General features: G+C 54.9%; 1 protein-coding gene across 7 annotated transcripts in view; it reads right to left on the bottom strand.

The window, feature by feature from the left end:
* Nucleotides 1-24,907, bottom strand: part of PTPRS (protein tyrosine phosphatase receptor type S) — a 61,850-nt gene that overhangs the window by 32,502 nt on the left and 4,441 nt on the right. For 5 of the 7 annotated variants that reach the window (XM_065875675.1, XM_065875673.1, XM_065875676.1 and 2 more), the window contains exons 2-5: nt 22,930-23,075; nt 22,203-22,344; nt 15,897-16,085; nt 9,617-9,727 (exon numbers count right to left, since the gene is read on the bottom strand). In XM_065875675.1, coding sequence (XP_065731747.1) covers nt 9,617-9,727; nt 15,897-16,085; nt 22,203-22,344; nt 22,930-23,075 — 588 coding nt within the window. Of the gene's footprint in view, nt 1-7,789; nt 7,802-9,616; nt 9,728-12,157; nt 12,176-13,924; nt 13,934-15,896; nt 16,086-22,202; nt 22,345-22,929; nt 23,076-24,907 lie in introns of all 7 variants that reach the window. The other 2 variants (XM_065875672.1, XM_065875678.1) reach the window with 2 other exon arrangements.

Genomic DNA, 24,907 nt, shown 5'->3' with positions numbered 1-24,907 from the left:
TCCCAATCTTGCAGACCATGAAGGCAGCAGGATGCATTTCGGGGGCTCCATTTTCGGAAGCTGCATGGGTTTCGGGGTTGGGGGGGAAGGGGCGGGTGCTAATGGGCACCTGAACTGCCAAGAGAGGCACGGCTGCCCCGTCGGAGATGTTTCCCTGCAGTGGAAAGGACTTGGGTTAGCTGGTAAACCCTTCTAGCCAGAAGGAGCTTGTCCCTGGCTTCAAGGAGCCACGTGGATGTGCCCCCAGCTTTGGGCAGTTCAAGGAGTCTTGTCTCAAACTGTAGAGATGACGGATTGGAGGCTCAGCAAGGCTAAACAGGGCCACCAAGTGACTTTCGGCAACCCGACCTGCCTCTAATTTTCACATGGAACTGCGGTTGCAGCCGCACCCTAAGGGGGTCGCTGTAGGGGTGTCTGCCCTATTCTACGGAGGGGGGGGTCTCACTCGCTCTCTCCCTCTCTCTCTCCCTCTCTCTCTCTCCGTGGGTTCCAAGCTGGAAATCTCAATCCCTGTTCTCTGAATCCCCGCTGGAGAGAAGGGGGAGCTCCGTGTGGGCGGAGGGAGGGCCAAGAAAGCTGGCAGCCCTTCGGAAAAGGAAGCCCCGCGAAAAGTCCAGGAGTCACGCTGGAGACAGGATGGAGGAAGTGGAAGGTGTTCGGCAGGGGGGAGGAGTTGGGGTGGGCAGGGAGGGGAGACAGAGGGGCCATGCAGACAGACTGGGGGTGAGGGGCGGGGCTGGGCTCTGAGATGGGGGAGCGGCTTTCTGGCAGGGCTAGGTGGAGGTATCGGGGGAGAATGGGGTCCGGCCAGCCAGCGGACGCGGTCCAGGCCAGCCGCCGGCATCCACAGCGAGGCACGAGTGGGATGCCCAAACGCTGCGTTGTCATGGAAACGGAACACAATGGGGGATGAGTGTGAGGGAGCTAATTAATCAAGGACAGAAAAACGGCATCGACATCCAAAACAAAACCAGGGGAACCAAATGAAAAAACAAAGTGGGGTGGTGGGGGGAAATAATCCAAAAAAACCAACCAAACAAAAAACCCCTCCAAAACACCTGAAAGCAAGAAAACAAAAACAAACAAAAAAACATGGAATGGGTGTGGGGCTGAAAATCGGGGTCTGAAAGGAGGATGGCTGTGGCTTCCCCAGGGAGGTGCCCCCCAACCCTGGCAGAACACAGCATCTGGCCTCCCCACCCAGCACCCAAGGGTCCTGGCAGAGGCTCGAGGTGGCCACAGTGGTGGGATCCTCATCGAAAAAGAACCTTCGGAGCAAACCAACCCAGCCACAGAAGCCCCACCTCTCAGTGACTCTCCCTGCTCTTCGTTTAGAGCTGAACAAACAGAGGCCAAGTCACTTGAATCACACAGCAAGGTAAACTCCTCAAGACCTCAGAGTCCCATGGAAAACCTGCTCCGGCAGAGGTGGGGGGGGCTGATGAGGCTGGATAAGCCCTGGGAAGGGCCCTCATCCTCCGGGAGCCTCAGTTTCCTCCTTTGTGAAATAGAGGCCATCGGTGATGTGTTGAGAAGGCCATTAAGCTGACCGGGGCAGTGCCCAGCACACAGAAGATGCTCAGCCTGGGCATGGACCAGTGAAGTTTCCTTCTGGCCTTCCAGGATGCTGGAAAGATCAATGAGATGCTCATCATTGAGGGAGTCTGGGGATGAATTAGTTTAAAAAAAAAAAAAGTAATGGGAAGAATTTCTATTGAATCCCTCCCACTTTGAGAGGCCAGTGACCTCATGCCTATTTTGTGGAGGAAGCAGTGGAGGCCCAGTGAGGAGCTAGGGCTAGTTGGAAGACACAAAGAAAGGAAGTGGTAGGGCCAGAGCTCAAAGCCAGGTATGCCTGATCCCTACCTCTGAGATAAAGTGAGCCTTCTCTTACCATGGTGATTAGCAAGAATTATATCCACGTGTCCCTTCTTGGCTCTTTCAAACTTGTGTCCTTACCCTCTGGGGATACCAAAGGGGGCAAAAGTACCCATCACCCATATCCACCTATCAACTGAATAATCAGTCGAAAAATATCCAGCAGCCATCAAAATAAATGTCCAGAAGCTATCAGTAAAAGGTTCGTACTGAAAGGGATTATTGGAACATCAAAGGGAATAAGGGCTAGCTTTAGGATTTAAAGGTTAATATAATCCCAATTTATGTGTGTAAGGTTCAACATCATGTCCCAAAGACCCTGTTCACATTGGATCTTATCTTAAAATATCTTCCCTTAGGAGTGTCACAATTTGGAAGGTACCTCTTAACACTTTTCAGAAGTAGACACAAGGCATACATCTTGAACACGTAACAGACTTGCTGTACAGGGTTGTTAATCATAAGTCAGTTAAGTGTGGGAGGGCATTTATCAACAACTGTAATTTTGGTGCTCACAATCCCCAACATGGCCGGCAGCCATCAATTAAATGGATCTGCCAGTATGCTATAAGGGCTGACACGTTAAGACACTTTGCCCACTTGCTTTCTCACCTACCCCATTCGTCTCTAAGGGTGTGCGGCAGGAAGAGGGCTGGTTTGCCACGAGTTAGGGGAGGATTGTGTCCATGAGCACTAGATGGCTTAAAAACCCCCTGAGGGGGTCTCACAAGGCCTCTGGGCATCCTTCCAGTTGGCGAGGGCGGGCGGCTGACGCTGTGTTCTGCCCAGTTTGGTGCTGACTCCCACCCACATCATCTTTCCACCCCTGGCTGCAAGCTTGAGGTGCAGGTTAGAAAAGCAAGGTGGGCACGGAACCCATGGGACGGAGTGGCCCCGCGGGACCCCCGCCCCCAATTACCGACCTGAATGGAGGGTCCAGGCAGGTTATAAGGGGACCACACCAGCCTTGGTCCTCAGCACGCTCCAGCTGGCTCTCGTTTCCAGCTCTTCTCGTCACCGAGTAGCCGGGGGGGTCCCAGTGGGGGGGACCCGCGTGGGTGAGGGGATCAGGAGGGTGGGCGGTGGGAGGGTGGTGGGTTGGGGGGGGCGGGTCGCTTCAAACCCCGATTCACATGGAAAAACAACTCAAAAACCTTCAAAGCAACCGGGAGACGACCCCTCCCCCAGGCAGGAAGAGGCAGAAACTCAAAAATCAAGAAAGTGGGGGGCGGGGAGGGGTGCTCCAGGGGAGGAGGGGTTGGGGAAGGGTGAGGGGGAAAACTCAAAAGTGAGGTGATCTGGTTGGAGCACTAGGTAGGGAACTCAACAGTGTCAGACATCTCAACGATTCAGCAAGCCGCAGCTCTGAAGGGTGGGTGGGGGGGCTCTGCTGGGCATTTTGGGGTGGGAGAGGCTGCTGGGTGCTCCTCCGGACTCCAAAATGAGGATGTGGATGGGGAGGGGAGGGGAGAGATGCCAGTTCTGCAGCCTCCACAGGGTTTACTTAAGCTTAGATTACACCTGTCAGGGGACGGGAAGGGGTCCGAGGCCTAATTCCAAAGCCCCTCCATTGATCCCCAGCCTGTGGCCCAGGGAGGGTGGGTACCGCCCCGCGATCTGCCCTGTGCATCTTCCTTTCCCTCCCCCTTCTCCGCCACCCTGCCTCCCCACTCCCACCACCAGCTCCCTCCGCCATCGGGATAGCGTGCAAGGTCTGGAGGGACCTGGCTGGACCCCTGGCCCACGGGCTGACCAGCGGCCTTGGCAAGCTCTTGTCATTTTGAGCTGGACTTTTTTTTTTTTTTTTGGTACCCTCTCTCTCCCGATTTTTTTGTTTTCCTGGCTCTAGCAGAAAATGGGATGATATCTTGCCAATCGACTGATTCCCCTTGTCCCCTCGCCGCGGCCGCCAGAGACACGGGGCTTTCCGAACGACAAGGTGTAATCTAATGTTCCCCTCACCCCCCAAAAACAGAGGAAACAGCAATGCAAAGGGTGTGAGGCAGGCAGCAGGCGAGGTGTCTAGAGCTCAGTGTTCCTGGAGAACGGCCCTGCCCCCCCGCCCCCACCCCGACCCGCCATGCCCAAACGGAGGAAAGCCTGCCTTCCCACCCCTGGAGCCCCCTCTCCCCTTGGGATGAGGGTGGGATGAGGAGAAGGGCTGGGTCTTGACCTGCCACTGCCTACCACCAGGGTCAAGTCAGGGGCTTTGGGGGTGAAGGGTGGGGTGGCATGCCAGGTGTGATCAGGAGCCGGGGAGGTCGCCAACATACCCCAGTGGTACTCTTTCTGGAGATACAGGAGGTGGCGGTGGGTGGGTTCCAGGCCCAATATCTGTATCTACTCTTGTTTGGGGGTGCCAGTAGGTAAGGGGAACACCTAGAGGTCACATCCACCAATTAGACGGCTTGGGTGCCAGAGTTTTAATTTTGAAAACAATTTGCCCCACAGAATTCCATGCTATGAACTGATCTGAAGAGGCCTGGGGATGGGTTTCAGATAAAGGGTTCTGAAGAACACCTGGAAATTGGGGCAATCTGGATCCCCCTCTGGCATTTTATAGAGTCCCGATCTCTTAGCTCAGCACTGAGAACTGGCGTTAAATTATCCCCATCTGGCTTCTTCCAAGATCCTGAGAATATCCTAAGTCCCTTGAAGGTGGAAAGTTCTTCCCATGTCTCTAGGTCGCTCCAAGTTCTCTCCGCATGTTCCTATGTCATCGGGTGGGTGGCACGCCATTTAACCGGGTCCTGCACCATGGTTCAATAACGCTATGATGCTAGACCAAGTGGTAAAGACACCATCGTTAGCCACTAATTCACACCTTAAAGGCTGACAATTTTAAAGATTTTAAAGAATATTAACAGCCAGGGAGAATATAACCTGATCGTCTTCCCACCCTGTCAAAGTCTGAGCTGCATCTTCCTCGGGAGAGTTCTGGGAGCAGAGCTCCCAGCTGCATTAAAAAAACGGGCTTGGTTTTGACCTTGGTCCTTTGAATTTCAGAGATATACTTCAGGAGAAGGGTAAAATCTGAATATTCCACCCCCTGGATCACCCAGGGTCAGCAGAAGCTGGAGATTATGAATTGAAGGAAGAGTTAGGTTGAGAGTGGGGATTCGGTGCAAAGAACTCCCAGGACTGGTTGCTCTGGTAACACTGTAAATGCTTGTAGCTTTCAGGCCAGAACATGCCAGGCGGCTCTTCTCTTCTGCTGGGCTGGTACTTATCTGCAAGCGTAGCCTAACATCCAAACTGTTCCTTTTTTTTTTTTTTTTTTTTGCCCCCTTCTGATAATCTGGCCACAGAACTTCCTGGGGGAGTGACAGGGAGTAAGATGAGAGATGTGGCTCTGGGGAGGCCACTGATCTCATGGGAATGGGGTTGGAGCCAGGAGAAAATGAGACCATGAGAAGGGCTCAGAAATGCATTAGCAAAAAATGAGATCTGAGCAGATGAATTAACATCTGCCCTCCAATTCTTTTCAAAGCAGTTTCCCATAAGCCATCTTATTCAAACAGTGGATGTTTGAAATACATGATGGGGAAACTGAGGTCCCCAAAGGGAAGTGACTTGCCCAAGACCATTTATCTGAACTCGATTTCCCTGTTTCACAGCTTCACTTGCGATTTCTTATGTGCCATGCACTACACAGGGCACAAGATGAGCATTAATTTGCTCGATGGAATCCTCCCAACTACCCTGTGAGCTAGGGAAATCAATGCTCCCTATTATTCAGATGAAGAAATAAGGACTCCGAGCGACCAAGTGACTAGCCCAAGGTCACACAGCCAGGGAGGGGCAGAGGCAGTACTTGAATCTAGGTCTCCCCAAGCAGCAAGTCTGTGCTCCCACCACCAGTCTATACTGCCCCAAAAGTCCAAGTGGTCTTCAGAGACCCTCAGCCACCTGTCAGTCTCAACTCACTGGGACCCAGCTTTAGTGAAGGGGCCAGGAGACCTCTGTCTTCCATCTTTTGGAGAGGTTCTGCCTGGCAGCTCTCACTCTGGATTCAAAAGAGACAGGAAAAATAAATCCCTTGTTATTGCATCTGAAGTCCTCTTGCCAACTTGCCCCTGAACTTAATAATTGGGAGTTTAGAGAAGGCAGGTGAGGGACAAGAGAGAGAAAAAGGTGACCCCCAAACAGGCTGATCTCAGCCCTCCACTATCATCAGTGTTGGGTAGTAAGCTGGGGGCTAGTGGCTATAAATCTAAAGGGATATTTTATTGGGGGTTGTTTTTTATTTGGGATTGGAATGGGGTTCTCAAGGGCTTGCCTTTCCTCAGGGAGGGAACAGAAGACGGGAGTGAACATCTCCAAAGGTTTCAAGAGTGAGAGAAACACACAGAGAAAGAGAGCCGAAAGAGAGAGAAAGGCAGAGGGAGAGCTGGGGAAGTGGGGGGGTGGGGGGGCTGTGCCCAAAGTTCCCCAGGGTTTTCTCCAGAATTCCACAGTTCTGATGCTCAGGTACTCAGAAAGTGACCGTGCTGTGTTGCTGGACAAAAGACGCCTGTGACTGGGCCCAGAGCCTGTGAGGTGGTGGGGGAAGCAGCCAACATCATCTGGGAGGCAGAGGCGTAGCACTAAAGGGCAGAAAAGGGCAGAATAACTGGCCAAGTAGTTCTTCCAAAGTCTGTCATGCTACATTTTCTGATGGGTGGATCCATATTGGTACCCAGCCAGGATGCAAAAAGTCATCACACCAGCTACCATGTTGAGCACTGCCTACGCAGTGCCAAGCATGCATCATTTCAGGAGGACGGTCCACTGAAAGGTGGCCGTTTCTCATATTTGGACGTGTTGCTCCAATGAACAAGAACTCAAAATGCCGGCTACCCATTCAGCTGTGCTTCAAATGCCTGTTTTGGGGTTGTTTGGGAGGGTGGGAGGTGGTATCATGCTGAGGCAGAAGGATGGAAACATGACTGCTTAAGCTCCCTTCCAACATGGCTGCCCTGTGGGGCTGAGGCATCAGCTCTGGATAAAACAGAGCTGGCAAATTGGGCTGCTCTCCTCACACACCCCACCCAGGCTCTGACCTCCCACCATCTGTCTATGCCACCTCCCTTGTGCTCTTGAGCCCAGGCGGTCACTTTCTGCCCCAGCATCCCAGCTGTGGGACCCTTTCTGCCCTCCTGGATGGTAGTTGGGACAGGAACACTGGCTTTTAAATCACAATGCGTTTGGAGAACAACCACACAACAGCTCAGCCCAAGAAACCCAAACCAAAGAGCACGGAAACACAGGACAGAACCAAAGACGAAACGCTTTGGGGGAGGAGGGGGTTGGGTGAAGGGGATGGGAGGGGGGGAAAAAGAAACGAACCAATCGGTTTTTCTCCCCCAAACGAAACAAAATCAAAACATTAATAATTAAATAAAAGGAAGGAAGAAAGAAAAAAACGAAGAAAACCAAAGGAGAAAAACGGAACGGAAGACGAGAAACACTCCAACAGAAGGCGTTGGGAATTCACCAAACCGAACCGACAACAGTGGCATGCAGAGAAGATTTTTACATTCTCCCAGCATGCATCAGGCCCAAGTTACCATGACGACGAGGAGTGCAAAAAACTTAGCAACAACATTACCAAAGGATGCATAGAGGCGACCACAATGCAAGCATCGCATGTGTGCGGCCGGCCCTAGGCCGGGCTGGGCGCGGCTGAGATTTTTGTGTCTTTCTGGGTTTTTGCTCTCACTTGGTGGTTTTTTGTTTTGTTTTGTTCACGTTGAGCTCATTATTCGTATTCGTCATTTTTTTTTTTTTTTAGTTCGTTTTTCTCTTATTTTCTGTGTGCATGTCTGTGTGTGTCCGTGTGCCTGTCTGTGTGCGTTTCTTGCGTGTGTGTGTCACTTTCGGAATGTAAAAATGTGGGTAAAGAAAGTAAAAAAGAAAAAAACACACCAACCTTCTCGAAGCTCTGAGGGATGTAAAGGGGGTTTGATGCAGAACACAATGACATGGGGAGAAGAGAAAAAATAGGGGAGATACAGAGAGTAAAAAGAGGACTTCCCAAGGCTAAAAGCTGCAATAGTTTGTTGATTTTTTTTGTTTTCTTTAAACCAAAAAAAAAAAAAAATTAAAATTAAAAAATAAAAAGAACAGCAACGACCTTTTAGTCTTTCCTCCGTTCTTTCCTTGACATACAAGATCTACATTTGCCTTCCACGATTTTTTTTTAAATTCAATTTTGGAGCGTCTGAGACCCAGGCAAAGAATGGGAAGCTGGACGCCCCCAAAAGAAAGGACCCCACCTCTGGGATGGGGCGGGGGGTGCTGAGGACACAGAAGGCCCCCCTCCCTTGTCACACCCTGGGCTAGAGGCCCCGCCCCCGCCCTGCCCCATGCCTGCTGCCCACACTGTCCTCCTTGAACTCTGCCAGACTTACAAACCCCCATCCCAGGTGTTTGCAGAGAAATACGCAGGTTAGACGAAGACCAGTCAGTTGGAGTCGTGGACGCGCTATAACTCACCAGAGGTGCCGTGGCATCGGATCGGATGTGTGCCCCCTGCCCGCCCCCCGCCCCGGCGTCCCCGTCCCCTCCCGCCAGGCAGCCTCCTTCCTCCTCAGAGACGAGATGCAGAACCCAAGTGCAGCCAAGGTGCTGCTTCAGGGCTAGTTGGGGCCGTGCTTACTGGGGACCAAGGGGCTGAGGGTCTCCAGGTGAGGGAGGAGCCACACGGCCTCCCAGGTGGAGAACGGCAGGGGCTTGGTGCGTCGAACGGGGGGAAACAGAGGCCTGAAGAAGGCTGGCATGGGCTCAAGTATACAGAGCCAATTGGGGCAGCCCGGGGGGATGAACGGGACCCTGTTTCCTGGCAGGCGGGAGCTGTTTCTACCACGAATCGGATCAGAAACAGCCAAGGGGATACAGGAGATGGAGGAGGAAACATTAAAATTTCTGAAAGGACGGAAGAGAACCGACCCGGGGATGAGACGGGGTCCACAGAGACATCTAGGAGCAGGGGCAGCCCCCCCCCGAACCTGGCACCTTTGAGGGGACACCAAGGGGCCCAGAAGAAAGTCTGTGTAGCCACTTCCCAGGCCCTCCTTGGGTGGGTGGGGGCATCAGGGCAAGGACCCCCTGTGCTTCCAGGGGTGACTCAGTGGGAAACTGACAAGCCTTAGCCCAAGCCCCAGGATGTCTGCCTAAAGGAGCCCTTCTCTGAGGGTGACTAGGACGGCACCAGGCTCTGGGACAGCTGAGGGTGTGGGGCTGGCAGGGGCAGCCTTGAAGACCCCTCCCCAACTCTTAGATTAGGGGGGCGGTGAAGCAGGGAGCTACGAGGCCACGAGTCTGGAGAAGCGAAGCGAGCACACAGCAAAGGGGAGGCACTGCACGACACACCACAGAAGCTGACTCGGATGGGCGGGCGGGCGGGGTGGGGCAGAGGCCTGCAGGCTCCCCCGGCCCTGTAGGCCCACGACTGACCCCTCCGGCCCTGCCCCATTCCCTCCTGCCGCCCCCCACCCCAAGTCCTGCAGCCCACGGGGTGGCCATCACAAGGCACGGGGGTGGGGGTGGGGGTTGAAGCTGCCCCCATTTTACAGGCGAGGAAACTGACGTCCAGAGAGGGACACAGCCTCGCCCAAGGTCCCGCGGCCACAAGCGGGGCTGGGCCTGCCTGCTGGGGTCTGCAGGGGACAGGGGAGCCCGGAGGCTGTGAGCCCGAGGAGGAAGGGGGACGGGTGGGGCGGGTCCCTGCCTTTGACCTGGACACGGCGTTCCCTACCTCGCACGTAGAGATTGGCGGGTGAGGAGTAGCGCACGCCAGCGCTGTTGGTCGCCACACACTCGTATTTGCCCTGGTCGGTCTCCTCGCTGCTCTCAATCTGCAGGGCTCCTGTGGGTAAAGGGGACAAGGCCTGGCCCATTAGGAGAAACCTCGAGGTTGAGGTGGTGAGAGGGCTGTCCCAGAGTACTGTCTCTTAGTCGATCTGGGCCGGAGAGGCAGCTGAGTCAGCCTAGAAGCCCCCACTGGGTCAGGGCCTCCCTGCCTACCTTTCCCCACCCCGATCCTGGCCCATCCTGGCCTGAACATACCGCCTGCCCCACAAACCCTCCACCCTCAGCCGGGACCTCGTAAACGACTGTCAAGTTGAGTGACAAAACTGGGGAGAGTGTGTTTTCAGGAAAGCACCAAGTGATGTTCTCCAGGGAGGGTGGGGTAGAAAGCAGGTTGGCAGTCCCAACCCATAGCAGCCGTTCCAAAGACCCTGACACTTAGGGGGCCACCACAAATGATGTGCCAATTCAGGGAGCTGGTGATCGCCTGCTGGTTTCAACCAGTGCCTGTGTGTCAATGACCGTGGGTCTGGGTTCCTCAAGTATGTTTGGAATCACAGGCCTCAAGGCCCACGGTGTCCAGAAATGGAGACAGGGTTGTATATCTTCAAGGGTGTTTAAATTTCAGGACTGGGTTACCACTCCACAAAAGCAAAGGTTAAGAAGACTGAGAGTGATATACGTCAAGTATGTTTGAAAGCAAAGGCCTGGATCCACGCTTTCTGTACCTGAAACTGAAGAGTGAGTTTCCCCAGAGATTTAAAGTCACCTAAGTCAGTCAGTCTGAATTCACAGATCTGTTTTAAAACCACGGGCCTGGATTCAGGATTCCGGATGCTCACAAGTAAATGAATTTTCTCAAGTGTGTTTGCAATCACAGACAGAGACCCAAGTCCACGCTGCTCATAGCTTAACGGGGAGAATTTTCAAAAGTGTTTGAAATCAAGTGTGAAGGAAAACCTCTAACCCGTGCAAATAAAGTTGAGGCTGAAATGCCCCCGGCGTGCTTGAAATTATAAACCTGGATCAAAAAATTTGTTGGTCATGAGTGAATAAGAATTTTAAAAAGAGGTCAATTTTCTCAAGCTTATTTAAAATCACAGGCCCAAATCAAAGGTCTTGGTGCCCACAAGTAAATGAAAATAGGGCAGATTTTCCTACAATATGTTTGAAATCACAGGCCCAGATGGAAGACTTCACTTCCCATGAACATGTGAAAATGAATGAACCTTCTTAAGAATATTTACACGCACAGAGCCTTGATCACATACCACGGTGCTCATGACTAAATGAAAACGTGGCCAAGATTTCCCCAAAGATATCTGAAACCACAGGCCTGGGACAAATCTTCATTCTCACAAGTAAAATACATCTCTAAGTATGTTTGAAATCACGGGCCTTGATCAAATACTTGAGTGCCCATGAACAAATTAAAAATGAGGCAGAGGTTTCCACAGTTACGTTTGAAATCAAAGGCCTGGACCAAAGGCCTCCTTTCCATAAGTAAATAAAACTGCGTAAATATCTATAAGTACATTAGACTCACAGTCCTGGACCCTGTGACTGGTTGACTGGTAAATGAAGGTGAGGGAATACCTCCAAATGTGTTTCAATCACACATTGTTTTTGTTTGCTGTTGTTGTTGTTTTGTTTGCTGTTGTTGTTTTTCCCAATCACAGGTTTTGATCAGAGTCCCTGGCACCAGGAGTCCAAAAATCCAGTCCAAGGTCCCAAGCGGACCCCTCCTCCCAGCTTTGTTTGTGGGTGTCCCACGGAAGTGAGGGGAACCCACAGATCGGGAAGTTCTCTCTGGGGGCCGTGGATTAGGCTTCTGCCCCTTCATAACACTTCATACCAACCTCAAGGCTCCAGGGAAGCAGGCAGGCAGGTATTACTATGGAGGCCCAGAGAGGGCAGGGAGCCTGCTCAAGGTCACACAGCATTTCATGGCAAAGTCAGGACTAGACATGGACTCTTCCCTAGGGTTCCCACCCAGGTCTGTTCTAGTCTATTCTCTAAGGGCAGCACCATGGGGCTGCCCTTGAGACTGCCTCTCTGCTCCCTCAAGCTGGACTCTCCACTCCTCCTGCCCCGCCACCCAAATCAAAGCTTCAGAGCTGGAAGGCCCCCTCTGCACATCCATTGTACAGATGGGAATACCAAGGCTAGGGACGGATGAGGGCTGCATACAGAGCAGTGGTCAGAAGCCTGACTCCCAGCGCTCTGGGTGGGCATGGGAGACGCTGCCCCTTCCTGAGGACACAACCCCCTGACTGCGGCCAGGTGACCCAAAGGACCACCACGGCCACACTCAGCCCCCAGCCACAGATAGTGACATAGACACAGAGACTGCACAGACACTGGGCGGGGTGGCGAGGAGAACACATGTGGAGGGGGGCCTGGGGCAGCCCCCCGTGGAGCCTGGGGGGCTGGGCGGGCGGTGAGAGAGAGTGTGAGTGGGTGGGTGGGTGAGGAAAGAGCCTCTTACCTCGGATCGGAGTGCTTTCTGTAAGGGAAGCAGAGAGAGTCAGGTGAATGTCAGAAGGCAGTCCTGGCGGGGCCAGGGGGCCCCAGGGAGGCGGGGCTGGGCCACAAGCCAGGCCTGAACACTCTGTCCCCGGGGGCTGGGAGGGGGCGCTGAGGCAGCCCTGGGCCTACAAACCCTGCAGGCCTTGCTGAGGGAGAATCAGGAGGGCTTCCCATAGGAGGCAAGAATCTCCTGGGGAAGGAGGGGCTGAGTCTAGAAGCCCCTCTGGACTGGCCTGAGGGGCGTGGCAATGCCCCAGGGAGGTCCATGGCCTCGCCTGGCCCTGTGGGCTGCCTTTCTTCTGGGTCGAGGGAGGGAGGTCCACGACCTCCCCTCCTATTCCTTCTCAGGAGGGTCACGGAATGATGGGGGTCTCGGGAGTCTTGTTAGAGAAGGGGGAGAGGGGTTAGCGCCCCAGGGCTGGGCATTAATAAAGCAAAGGGAAGGTGTTACAGACAGGCCAAGTAGGAGGGACAGGGAAGGGCAGTGAAAGGGGATGGAGGGCAGAGGGAGGGCCCTGCAGCCTCCTTAATGTCCAAAAGGAAAAGAGGAAGAGAACGATCTATGTGTCTATATGGGCGCTGGGGGCTGGGACACCTCAGGAGACCAGAAATGGTGGTGCCGGGCTAGAGTTTCCCACCCTCTGTTCATCTTCCCAGGGGAGATCTGGGCCCCCTCCCTCTCTGCTGAGGACCTGGGCACCCTAAGGCCAGGGCAGGGAAGCCGCCGAGGGTGAGAAAACACAGCTCTTTCTGTCTGGCCCAGGCCCGTTTTGCAGGTGAACGAACCGAGGCCCACAAGGGGCCAAGGAACTGTCATGCCATGAGTCAGAGGCAGGGCTGAGCCTTGAACCCAGCTCTCCAGCCTCCCAGGCTGGGGCCCCTCTAGAACTTTAGGGGGGCCCTATATTATCTCTTACAAAATCCCCAACCTAATGGGGCCACTCCCCCTCTTCACACGGAGGGAGGGGAGACAGGAGGAAGGAGGGGAATTTGCCTAAGGCTGCACCATGGAGAGCGAAAATCTGGGTCAGTGGGAATCTAGGTCAGCTCTGGCTCAGGCTGTTTTGCTACACTTGGACCTATCACCACAGTCCAAGTGATAGAAGCCAAAGGCCAAAGGCCAGAACTTCCCAAGATGGCCAAATAGCCCACGGCCACTATGTTGAAAGGAAAAGATACACCTCTTGGGTATTGAAGGTGGTTTTGCTTTCTACTCTGAGGAAGATGAGAAGTTACTATCACGGGCCAATATTAGTCATTCTTACCTTAGTAAGAATTAGCCCAGCAAGTTGGGGACTTAGGCTGGGCTGGGAAAAGAGGACGAGATACACCCAGTACTAGCCCAGCTGGAACATTCCTCCTTCTCCCTAGATCCCTAGATCCAGCCCGCAAACTTCCGTAATTTCACATTTTCCAGCAGTGTCAAGGCCCAGAATGGGGCAGGGGGTGCCGTATGTGCGAAGCTCCACTAGCCCCTCGTGGTCTTGTCTTTTTTCCTCTTTTCCTTTTGGGCTCCTCTCTCTGCAGCCCCCAGATGTCCGGATGGGGAGGGTCGGGTGGTCAGGGGCAGGGGGGCGGGTGGGGGGAGACGTTAGTAAACATGCCACGTGGAGTGGGTCACAGTTACTGTCACAGTGGCCGTTAGTCTGAGGGGAGGGGACGGGAAGGGGGGACACGGTGGGGGGGGGGGCGTTAGTTGTTGACGTGGTGAAGAAATTAAACTTACCAAAGGTTTCTGAACGTTTACAACGGAGGGACAAGAAAAGAGAACAGGAACATTAACGGGTGGTTATGCAGAAGCCTGTATCCTCGTGGGTGCGGGAGGGGAGGTCAGAATAATGATCAGATTGATTACAAATTTTTTTTTTCCTTTGGCCGTGCTGTGCGGCTCGTGGGACCTTAGTTCCCCAACTGGGGATCGAACCCGTGCCTCCTGCAGTGGAAGCTCGGAGTCTTAACCACCAGACCACCAGGGAAGTCCCTTGATCATGATTTTTAAAGCAGCTGATGTTCACTGAGCACTTGCTATATGCCAGGCAGCCTCTCAGGGGCCCCTCACGGAAACGCTAGGGAATAGGCACAGTTTAGGAGGACGCTGAGACCCAGGGGATGGGGCACCGAGGTCCACACTCTTAGTCATTTCATTATATTGGGGCAACAATGGTGGAAACCAGCAGAGAAGCAACTGGATCCCGAAGGTTGCCATCGCTCCTCCAGCTGAACCCCCCAAGCTGCAAATACCCTCAGACGGGTCGGGACGGGGAAAGGCTACGTCTCTCCCCAGTGCGAGGTCCAGGTCTCTCCCGGGAAGAAATTCTGGGCTTAACATCTGCCCCTTTTCAGGGTTTGGGTCTTTGCTGAGGGAAGGAGAAAGCAGAGGATGGGCAGACAGGACTCCTCAGAGGACGGGACTGGGCAGTGAGTGGGGGGGGGAGGGGCGCTGAGAATGATGGGGTGGTCTTCAGGCAGGGGTGGCTCCAGGGCGGGGCCCTCAGAGGAAGGGGAGAGAGAAAAGAGAGGGTGCACCAACACGTGTCCATGTGACTGAAACATGCGTAAGTGCCCGTGGGCACATTCCGACCACACACGTGTCCGCGCCCACAAGGACCAGCCTGAGACGTGCACACGGAAGGGACTGTCACGCGGATACACGTGTGACAGAGACACACGTGGACAAGCTCTGCTATGCGGGGTGGGGAGGCAACCCTGGGCTGATAGCATAGCCTGTGTGTGCCCACAGATGCGGAGCAGGTCAGGACACACAGGGAGCCCGGACACACACACGCGGACGTTCGTGAGGCAGTTAAGACAGCCGACATGAGGCACACACAGCCCCCCAGAGAGATGGACCCACAGACAGGGGCACAGAGGTGCTGTGCTAAGACACGACTGTGGAAGTGCCTGGTCCCAAGGTGGCCAAGGCCTTGTGCTTTGTCCAAGGCTCCCCTATCCCAGCCGGGGCCTGGACAAACAGGCTGGACTGCCTGTCCGTGCCCCATCACGTCCTTACTGCTTCAGTCTTGGAGACACTCTCTCCCTGCAGCCCTCTACGGCTCCCCAGTACCTTACCCGTCTATGCCCACTATCTCCTTTGGAGACACCCACTGCTTCAGCACTGGAAATACTCTCTTGCCTTTGCCTTATGCTCCCCTCTACTCCTACCTGTCTGGACCCCATTATATCCTCACTGGACAAGTCTACTGCTTTAGCACAGAAGATACCCTCCCTCTGCCACCTTCCATGGCTCCCCATCACCTCTGCCTGTCTGTTCCCCCACTGTGTCCCCACTGTTGGGGCACTGTAGACACCCACCCTCCTCTGTGGGTTTCCATCACCCGCAACTATCTGTGCCTCATTAGGACCTCACTGCTTGGGTACTGGAGACCCTCTGCCCCTGCGGCCTCTGCAGCTGCCCATCGTTGTACATATCTGGGTCCATTATATCTCCATGCAGGCACTGAAGAACCCTCCCCCTACCATCCGCCATAGCTCCCCATTACCCCTGCCCGTCTATATCCTATCACATCCCCACTGGTTCAGCTCTGAAGACACTTTCTCCCCCAATACCAATGCCCTCCGCGTCTGCACATCCGCTCTGCCTTTCTGTCCTCCATCAGCCCCCAGGGCTTGGGTCCTGGGATGCCGTCCTCCCCCTCCCACCCTCTGGCTGCCACATCCTCCTGGCCACCTGTGCTCACCTGACCGCAGCTGCTTGATCCGTCCATCGCTGGCACTGGGGTCCACGGGCAAGAAGTCCTTGAACCAGGTGATCTCGGGGTCAGGGTTGCCACTCGCAGCACAGAGCATGGTAGCTGTCCGCGTCCGCTCTACCACCTTCAGCTGGGGGCCCATGTCGATGTTGGGGAAACCAGGGGGCAGCTGGTCCTCTGAGGGTGGAGACGGGAAAAACAAAGCAGAGGCCCAGTTGTCACAAGTCCATGCCACCAGGGTGGGGCTCCGGGACGGGCCCTGGGTCCAGCCCCTGCCTGGCTGGGTGACCTCCTGGAGCCTGTTCCTTTCTCTGTCTGTGAGAAAGATCAGTCTCATGTCGGGGAACTGCTGGGAGAACATCGGGCTAGACCAGTACCTCTGTCCCGGGGCGATCCTGCCCCCAGGGGACACTGGGCCATGTCTGGGGACATCTGTGGTTGTCACTCCTGGCATTGAGTCGGTGGGCCCAGGGATACAGCGCCACCCCTCCCAGCGCCTAGGACGGCCCTACAGAGGATGATCCAGCCCTGATGTCAGCAGCGCAGAGGCTACAAAACCCTTGGGTTACTTTACAGCAGCCAGAAGGAGCTTTTCGGAATGTAAATGGCACCACACCGCCCCCCAGCTGCCAGTGGCCCCCACCACCCTCTGGAGGAACCCAGCCTTCTTGCCCGACGCTGGCCCCCACCGGCCTCGGCTGCCCCGTCGCACACCAGCCTCACACTTCTCGCTCTCTCCATCCAGCCACACCAGTCACCTTGGTCCCCAAAGTCATCACGCCCCCTCCTGCATCACCCCTTGGTCACCTCAGGCTAGCTCGTGGCCCCAAGTTATAAATCCTCCTGGGGACTTCCCTGGCGGTCCAGTGGTTAGGACTCCATGCTTCCACTGAAGGGAGCATGGGTTTGATCCCTGGTTGGGGAACTAAGATCCTGCATGCCACAAAGCATGGCCGAAATAATAACAATAATCATAAAAACTTCTCCTGGACTCCAGAACATCCAAGCGTCAAACTCCATGGATCGTGATGTATCCGCGTCTCCGCCACGTCCCTACCACCTCATGCAGGTCCTGGCACGCAGCAGGTGTGCCTACTACTGAGCCCGTGCTCTAGAGCCCGCAAGCCACGACTACTGAAGCCCGTGTGCCACAACTACTGAGCCCATGTGCCACAACTACTGAGCCCGCGTGCCACAACTACTGAGCCCGCGTGCCACAACTACTGAAGCCCGTGTGCCTAGAGCCCGTGCTCCACAGCAAGAGAAGCCACCGCAATGAGAAGCCCGTGCACCTCAACGAGGAGTAGCCCCCGCTCGCCTCAACTAGAGAAAGCCCGCGTGGAGCAACGAAGACCCAACAGCCAAAGATAAATAAATTTAAAACAAAAATTTTAAAAACAAAAAGAGTGGATATACGTTTTTGTATAACAGATACACTTTGCTGTACAGCTGATACTAATACAACACTGTAAGTCAATTATATCCCAATAAAAAATTTTTTTAAAAAAAGAAGAATGTGGTTCTGGCCTGAGGCGACGGGGCGGGTGGCCTTCGTTCATGTAATTTGCACATCGCACTGTGGGCTCCACGGTCTGACTCAGCTGGAGTTGATGCCTGGGTGGGGTATGCAGCTCATCAGCCTCCCACCAGGTCCCACCCCCTCTTGCACCTTTGCCCTCCCCCTCCAGCACCTGGACTCCTGGATCCTTTTGCTCTCACCCCTAAAACCCCCAGCTCTGGTCTGGCCTGTCATCTCCAGTGGACAAAGGGTCCCCTGGGGTAGGGCAGGCTTCCTCAGCTAAAATTAAAACAGCCACTAGTCCCCTTGTTATGGGCTGAAATGTGTACCTCCCCCCTCCTCCAATACATAGGTTGAGGCCCTAACCCTCGGGACCTCAGAATTACATTGTATTTGGAGACAGAGTCTTTAGAAAGGTCATTAAGTCAAATGCGGTATTAGGGTGACCCTCATCCAACGCGACTGGTGTCCTCATAAGAAGAGAAGATTAAGAACACACAGAGTGGAGACCATGTAAAGACCCAGGAGAAGACGGCTGTCTCTGAGGCAAGGAGAGAGGCCTCAGAAGGAACCAACCCTGCCGACACCTTGATCTAGGACCTCCGGCCTCCAGACTGAAAAAAACATGTGATATAAGCCGCCCAGACTGTGGTACTTTGTCAGAGCAGCCCTAGCAAACTAACACAGTCCCTGCCCCACCCCCGATGGACAAGTGACAAAAAAGCGATCGCACGCAGGGCTGATGGGACCGAGGAGAGACAGGCCTGCGAGTCCACAGCTGGCAGAATGTTCGTTGGTACAGCGGGACCAGAAGGGGCGAGTTGGTACCATCCACCTGAGACCCCTGAAGCCCTCAGCTCAGCGGCTGGCTCCCCAGGCCCGTGCACTCAAGTAGGAAGGCAGAGGTATTCCTGAGGCACCGACAGTAACGGGAAAATGCTGGCGACAATGTAAACACCTGTCAACAGAGACCTGGGCCATCTATGGATGGGTCCCCGAAACAAGCAGAAGGAATCGCCTTACAGACAGATTCGTAACGAACTCCAAGATGCATTCCTAAGTGGACAGAGTTCAGTGTGAAAGACGTGTAGACCAAGGATCAAAAACTACAGCCCCTGGGACTTCCCTGGTGGCGCAGTGGTTAAGAATCCGCCTTCCAATGCAGGGGATGCGGGTTCGATCCCTGCTCGGGGAACTAAGATCCCACATGCTGCGGGGCAACTAAGCCTGCGTGCGGCAACTGAGCCTGTGCGCTCTGGAGCCCGCACGCCGCGACAAGAGAGAAGCCCGTGCACCGCAATGAAAGATCCCACGTGCTGCAACTAAGACCCGGCGCAGCCAAATTAATTAATTAATTAATTAATTAAAAGAAAACAGAAACAAAAAACTACAGCCCCTGGGCCAAACCTGGGGCCCCACTTGTTTTTGTTGATAGTTTTATTGGTGCATGGCCACGTCCATTGGTTTCCTCATCATCTACACGGCTTTCCTGAACTGAGAAGTTGCAAGACACGCTGTCTAGCCTGCAGAGTCAAAAATATTTACTCTGGTGTTTTATAGAAGAAGCCTGCTGCCTCTTGGTAAAGATAAAGCCGCTATTTGCGTAAAAAGGAAATAATAAATGTGTATTTGCTTACAAATGCCCAGGAGGGGCACCGGGCATGGTGGGTGTGTTGGGGGATGGACAGGGGGCTGGGAAGAGGTGGGCCAGAGGCCACCATGTGGGGAGGGAACAGAGACCCAGGTACATGGAAGGGGCAGGAGGCCAAGACGGGGTAAGGGAGAGCCTGGCCGGGGCACCATCACCTGTGTCCCCAGTTAAACAAGAGAGCTGTGGTTCCGGCCCAGGCAGGGGTCGCTTCGTAGAGGAAGACGGCCCCAGTCCCAAGTCCTGAGCACTATGTACCAGGCCCTGTAAGGTAGCTTTCTGTGCCCACCTCTGAGATGGGATCTATTTCACAGAGGGGGAAATTGAGGCTCAAACACATGCGTACCTGCCCGGGTCATACAGCCAGGACACAGCAAGGCTGGGATCTGAACCCAGGCCGGGCTAAGCCTGGAGGAAGCTGGGTGTGGCCGGCATCTGCAGAACCCCCAAGCCAGGCCTGGACCTGTGGGGTCGGATGGGGTGGCTGGATCCTGTCTGAGCTCGTTCCACACCCAGTTTGTTCTTCCCGGCCCGAGGCCTGGACCACCTCATGCATGGTTCTGATTGGCTACTGATGACGTCACCGGAGGTTCGGGCCAAGACAACTGGGCCTCAATTCTTGGTGCTCAAAGCTGGCCCAGGCGTGCTGGGGGCTGGGTCTGCTGGTGTCCCTCTGTGCACCCGTTTCCTGTGTGTGTGTGTGCACGGGTGCACGAGTGTGCATGCGTGCTCACCCACGTATGCACCCGCACCCCACGCGTGTCCACACATGAGCACTTCCTGGGTGCGTGCAGCCCCGCGAGGGGCCCCCGTGAGTGCCTGTGGGCGGCAGCCAGCCAGGGTGGGGGAGGCCGCGGCCGCCTGACGTTACCGAGAGCTCCTAATTAAACAAAAATGTTCATCGAGTACCACATTGTGCCTGATTCCTCGGAGTTTAATTAAAACAGCCGCGCGGGAGGTGTGAGCAGGGTCCACAATCAGATGGCAGCGGAGGAAGGGAAGCTGGGGGTGCTGGGCCCGGCAGCCCAGACCTTCCCGCTCAGCCGCGGGGGGGTGGGGTGGGGGGGAGGGTGTCCCTGGCGATCGGGGCGCGGGAGGGGGGGCGGCCCGAGGCGGGGGAGGCAGGGGGCACAGGCGTTCTGGGTCAAACGCTCTGGGCTGGGCGCCCAGCCCAAGCGCCACGTCTTTCTAGGCGGCCCGAGAACAGAGATGCCAAGGGTCTTGTTGGGGGAGGCGGAGAACGGAGATGTGTCTTTCCCAGACTCCCAGAGACTGGTGCGGTTAATAGATTCACAGCGTGTCCTTTTAACTCTCTGAGCGCTTACAAAGGAGGCTGGCACAGTGGGGCGGGGGGGGGGGGGGGGGGGGGGGCGGGGGCGGGGGGCGGGGCGGGAGGCGGGCTGTTCCTGAGAAAGGTCAGGGCAAAAATATCTGCTGGGAAGAGGCGGGGCGGGCTGGGACGGGTGGACTCCTCCCCTTCCCTCCTCCTCCCTCAATCCGCCAGCAGGATGGGCTCCAGGACACACACACAATGAAACTATGAGGCCTCTTGTTAAAAAATTACTAGGAATTTCTAGGCGGTAACGGCAGAGCTTTCTGAGGGCGGTCGCACACCAGGGTCTGGGACCACGTGCCCCTGCGGCCAATGTGATGGCTCCTCCCAGAGCTCCAAGCTGACCGTGGCTCCACTGCCTGGGAGGACATGGGATGACTCCCAACCTGGGAGTTGCATGTGGGGGCCACCTGCCCTCAATGGCTGGCAGTGGCTTGTACTTTTTTTTTTTTTTTTCCTTTTGGCCATGCCGCGCAGCATATGGAATCTTAGTTCCCTGACCAGGGATCCCGCATCCCCTGCAGTGGAAGCGCAAAGTCTTTAACCAATGGACCACCAGGGAAGTTCCAAGTGGCTTCTACTTAGAGATCAGACAGGGTCGGGGTGCCCCTGTAGGCGACAGGCAGAATCCACCTACCCACCCACCCACCTGACAGCTGCAGTATGGCTGGTGGCAGCTGTCTTGTCACAACCAGAATAACAACGACAGTAATAATAATATCAGATCGGTAGAATCAACCAAATGCTTGTTCCCCTCGTGGCACCATGCTGGTCCCCCACTTGTATCTGGCTCTGAGACAATCCCTTGTGGTGAACATCATTATTATTCCACTTTGGAGGTGAGGACACTGCAGCTCAGAGAGGTTCATTAACTTGCCCAAGGTCACAAAGCTACGGAGGGGCAGTGCCAGGATGCGAACTCAAGTTGCAGGCCCCTGGGTTAAAACCACCTTGCAAGGGAGAAGGCAGCAGGGAGCAGCTGGGGTCGGGGGCAGGCAGGTTTGTGGTGAGACTGTCTGAATGATACTGGTTTACAATAAGGGAGCCATTTCCTGGTCCCTAGCCCACCTGAATGAGGCCAGCAAGAAGCCCACAGGAAGGATCTGTGTGAATCTATGAGGAGGTGATATTTAGCTGTTTCTGCCTAGCCAGCCTTCTATTCCTCCTTTGTTTCTTTAAGGGAACCACCCCTTACTGACCCCATCTACTTGACTCCCAAGGAAGACTCTGCCGATCAGAGTATTTGTTCCTCCAGACACAGTGACCAGCTCAGGGATGGTCATCTGACCCAAGCTGGGCCAACGAACAGCAACAGTCCTGGGTCATTTAGTCCAGGGGGCCCTGGAGCCTGGGGCTAATGGGGGGGGGAATCTCACTAAGGATACCATTGATAGGGAAGAAAACAAATCCAGAGGCAGAAAGTGAACTCTGAGAACATCACGTGAGCTCCTGGATCCAGTTGAACCTGAAGCTAGTCTACTCCACAGAGATTTTAATTACATGAACCAATGAATTCTCAGTTTGAGTTGGTTCTGCCTCTTGTAGTCAGAAGAGCACGATTAAGATGACAAATGGAGATGACTCTAGTCCCTTAACACTCTTCTTTTCGGCAAAGACTCAGTAAATTCCTACCAGAAGGCTCTGGGCCCCAGTTGTATTACAGGCTAAAAAAAAGGAGATCAAGGTCCCCCCCAAAGAGAAAATCCAAAGCAAGACTTTCATGAATCCCTTTGGTATTTGTCCCCAAAGTCCAGGCCCCAGGTCCTCCCCGACCCACCCCGGGGAGCCCAATACCTCGGAGGACAGTGAGCTTGGCATGGACGGTGATCTCCCCGACTGAGTTCTGGGCCACACACTCGTACACGTTCTCATCCCGGGGTGTCCGGAGTGGCTGGATCCTCAGCACGGCCCCTGCACTCCCATCAAACTCGATCGTCTGCCATGGGTAGGGGACAAAGGTCAGGGTGAGGCTGGGGTCCCAGGCGTGAACAGGAGAGGAGCTGGGGGCTGTACACACATGTGTGTATACATCCATGTAAAGATGCTGGAGGCAGAAAGCGGTCTGTACAAGTAAAGGGTATTGTGCATAAGTGGGTGTGTGACACTCGCACGTAAGTCTGGTGACAGGCATGTGACAGGCATGTGAAGGCAAGCTGGATGTGGAAATGTGTGTGTCTGACCACGTACTTGTGCACAGAGTTGTGAGTTCCCTTCTGTGTGCAGTGGTGAGATAAGATTCAGAGAGGGCAGGGAGTTGCTTGAGGCCACACAGCACAAAGGTGGCAGAACAAGCGAGCCTGAAGGGCCCTCATGGGGCACATGGTGGGGGGTGCACGTGGCAGAGAGTGCGTGGGAGAAGAGAAGGGACCTGTCTGGAGAGGGTGCCTGCCCTGACTGCCCGTGCTCCATCTGGGGAACGCTTCTGGGACGGCTTCTGTGGCTCAGCTGCCGTGGCCCCGTCCAGGGGTGGGGCTGGCCCTCAGCTGTCTCCCCTCCCCTCACCCCCCTCCCCCTGACTCACCTCAAAGCGCTGCGAATTGACCTTCTTGCCCTTCTTGTTCCAGGTCACGCGTGGCTTGGGATCTCCGGTGGCCTGACACACAAAGGAGGCCACGCCCCCTGACACGCCAATCTGGTCCTTGGGTTCTTTGATGAACCTGGGGGGCTCTGGGGAGAGAGCAGGAAGCGGAGGGGCTCTGGTGGGCCAGGGCATGTGACAAGGACCCTATGGGGCCAGGTCAACATGCCCTCCATCCTCTGTCCGGACACAGAGGTACCATGTGGGCCCGACAGGAGGGCTGGAGAGAAGAAGAAATGATACCACTGCCCACTGTGGGCACCCCGGGCCCTGCCCAGCACCTCCACCGCCCCCCCCCACCCGGATACAACTGCCACACATACTCACACGAGGACACACCTCACGTAGGCACACCTGCTCAGACCCAGTGCCACAGGGGAAGGTGAGAGGAGATACCCCTGAGACTTTGGGGTCCCTAAATTCAGCCCCTGAAGGCCCTCAGTAGTGACCAGCCAAACTATGGAGGGTCCTTGATCTTAAAAAGACTTGGGAGGAGAGAACTTGGTCTAATCAATCCCTGATAGGACATGTGGGGAGACTGAGGCATCAAACAGGGAAGCAGAGGGGTGACCAAGGGACCTGAGGTCAGAGTCAGACTGGAGATCGAACCCAGGGCTCCAGCCTCTTCATCTGTGGGAGGTGTCCAAACACAAGGAGTCAGAGCTGGAGGCCAGAGCTGAAAATGGGTGCTCGGATGCTGCCAACCACTAGAGCAAGTGCTTATTGAGCGCCTACTGTATGCGGATGGTGTACACTCAGCAACGTCACATCCTCCTGACAGTGCTGGGGGACAGAGCCACCAGGATCCTCATTTCACACTCGAGAAAACCGAGGCACAGACCAGGCAAGGCACTTGCTTCGACACGGCCAGCCGGTGGCGGAGCGGGGATGTGAACCGGGCTGGTCCTGTGCCCCCATCCTTTGCCCCTCATGACGATCTGATGTGCTAAGTCTCCCCAGGAAAGTGTCAAGTGGGAGCTACTATGTCTTTGATGCCTCCACAGCCTCAACTCGGCACCTGGCACAGGCTACAGTACCTGAGAGTTCATTAACATGGTCCTCTTTCTTTTATTGACTTTTCACAGTAACCTCTGAATCGCCCAAAGGGATACTGGATTTCCATCCACGGTAATATGCTACAATGTATCCCATAAGACGAATTCAGTTACTTCTGAGAGTTTTACCGACAGACCCAAGGGGCTGCAACATACTTACAAGGAGGTGAGCCAATGAAAGAAATATATTAAGTAAGTAAAAGTTTGGGCTCTGAGGAGAGGCAGAGAGAGGATGAACAACTCAAGCTTGAGCAAGGCCAGGCCTCTGAGCGCTGAGCCACTCAGGTTCACCCAGAAAGTTCTGGCTGCTCAGAAGTGCCGAGAAGTTCAAGGAGGCCTCAGGTTCCAAGTCTGGGTGCCACAGAGCCCAATTTCTCCCATCTGTGACTCAGGCTGGGCTTTGAACAAAAGAGGGTCCCCGTCTCAGCGCCTTGACTGGCCTCACCTCCCTCATTCCAGGCTGTGCTCCCACTGATATGACCATGTAAGTCTACACTGGCCACCTCTCTGGAAGATCAGCAGACCCACTGCATGCAGGCATCAGTGGGCTCACTCAAATCCTGTGTATCTTACTGGGGAAGTGATTGCTGATTCCACTGTACAGATGGGATTGTACAGATTCAGGGAGTTTAATGAGATTGCATGACGTCACACAGCTCAGAAATGACAGCAACAGGGTTGGATCCTGGGTCTATCAGTCCCCAAGCCCACGTCTTCTGTTCCTCTCACCTCCAGGCCCCGAGCCTGATTTCGATGTTTTTGCTCCACGCTGAGCCCTGGACTGGGCCTGCCTCTCTGGCTCTGCCTTGCCTGGGTTGCCCCTCCTACAGAAATGGTGACTGGGGCCATGTGGGTCCCCAGCCAAG

This window comes from Phocoena phocoena, chromosome 3 (genome assembly GCF_963924675.1).
Source record: "Phocoena phocoena chromosome 3, mPhoPho1.1, whole genome shotgun sequence".
NCBI classification, from domain to species: Eukaryota; Metazoa; Chordata; class Mammalia; order Artiodactyla; family Phocoenidae; genus Phocoena; species Phocoena phocoena.
Note: the sequence above shows the minus strand (reverse complement) of the source record. Positions and strands in the feature narration are given on the sequence as shown.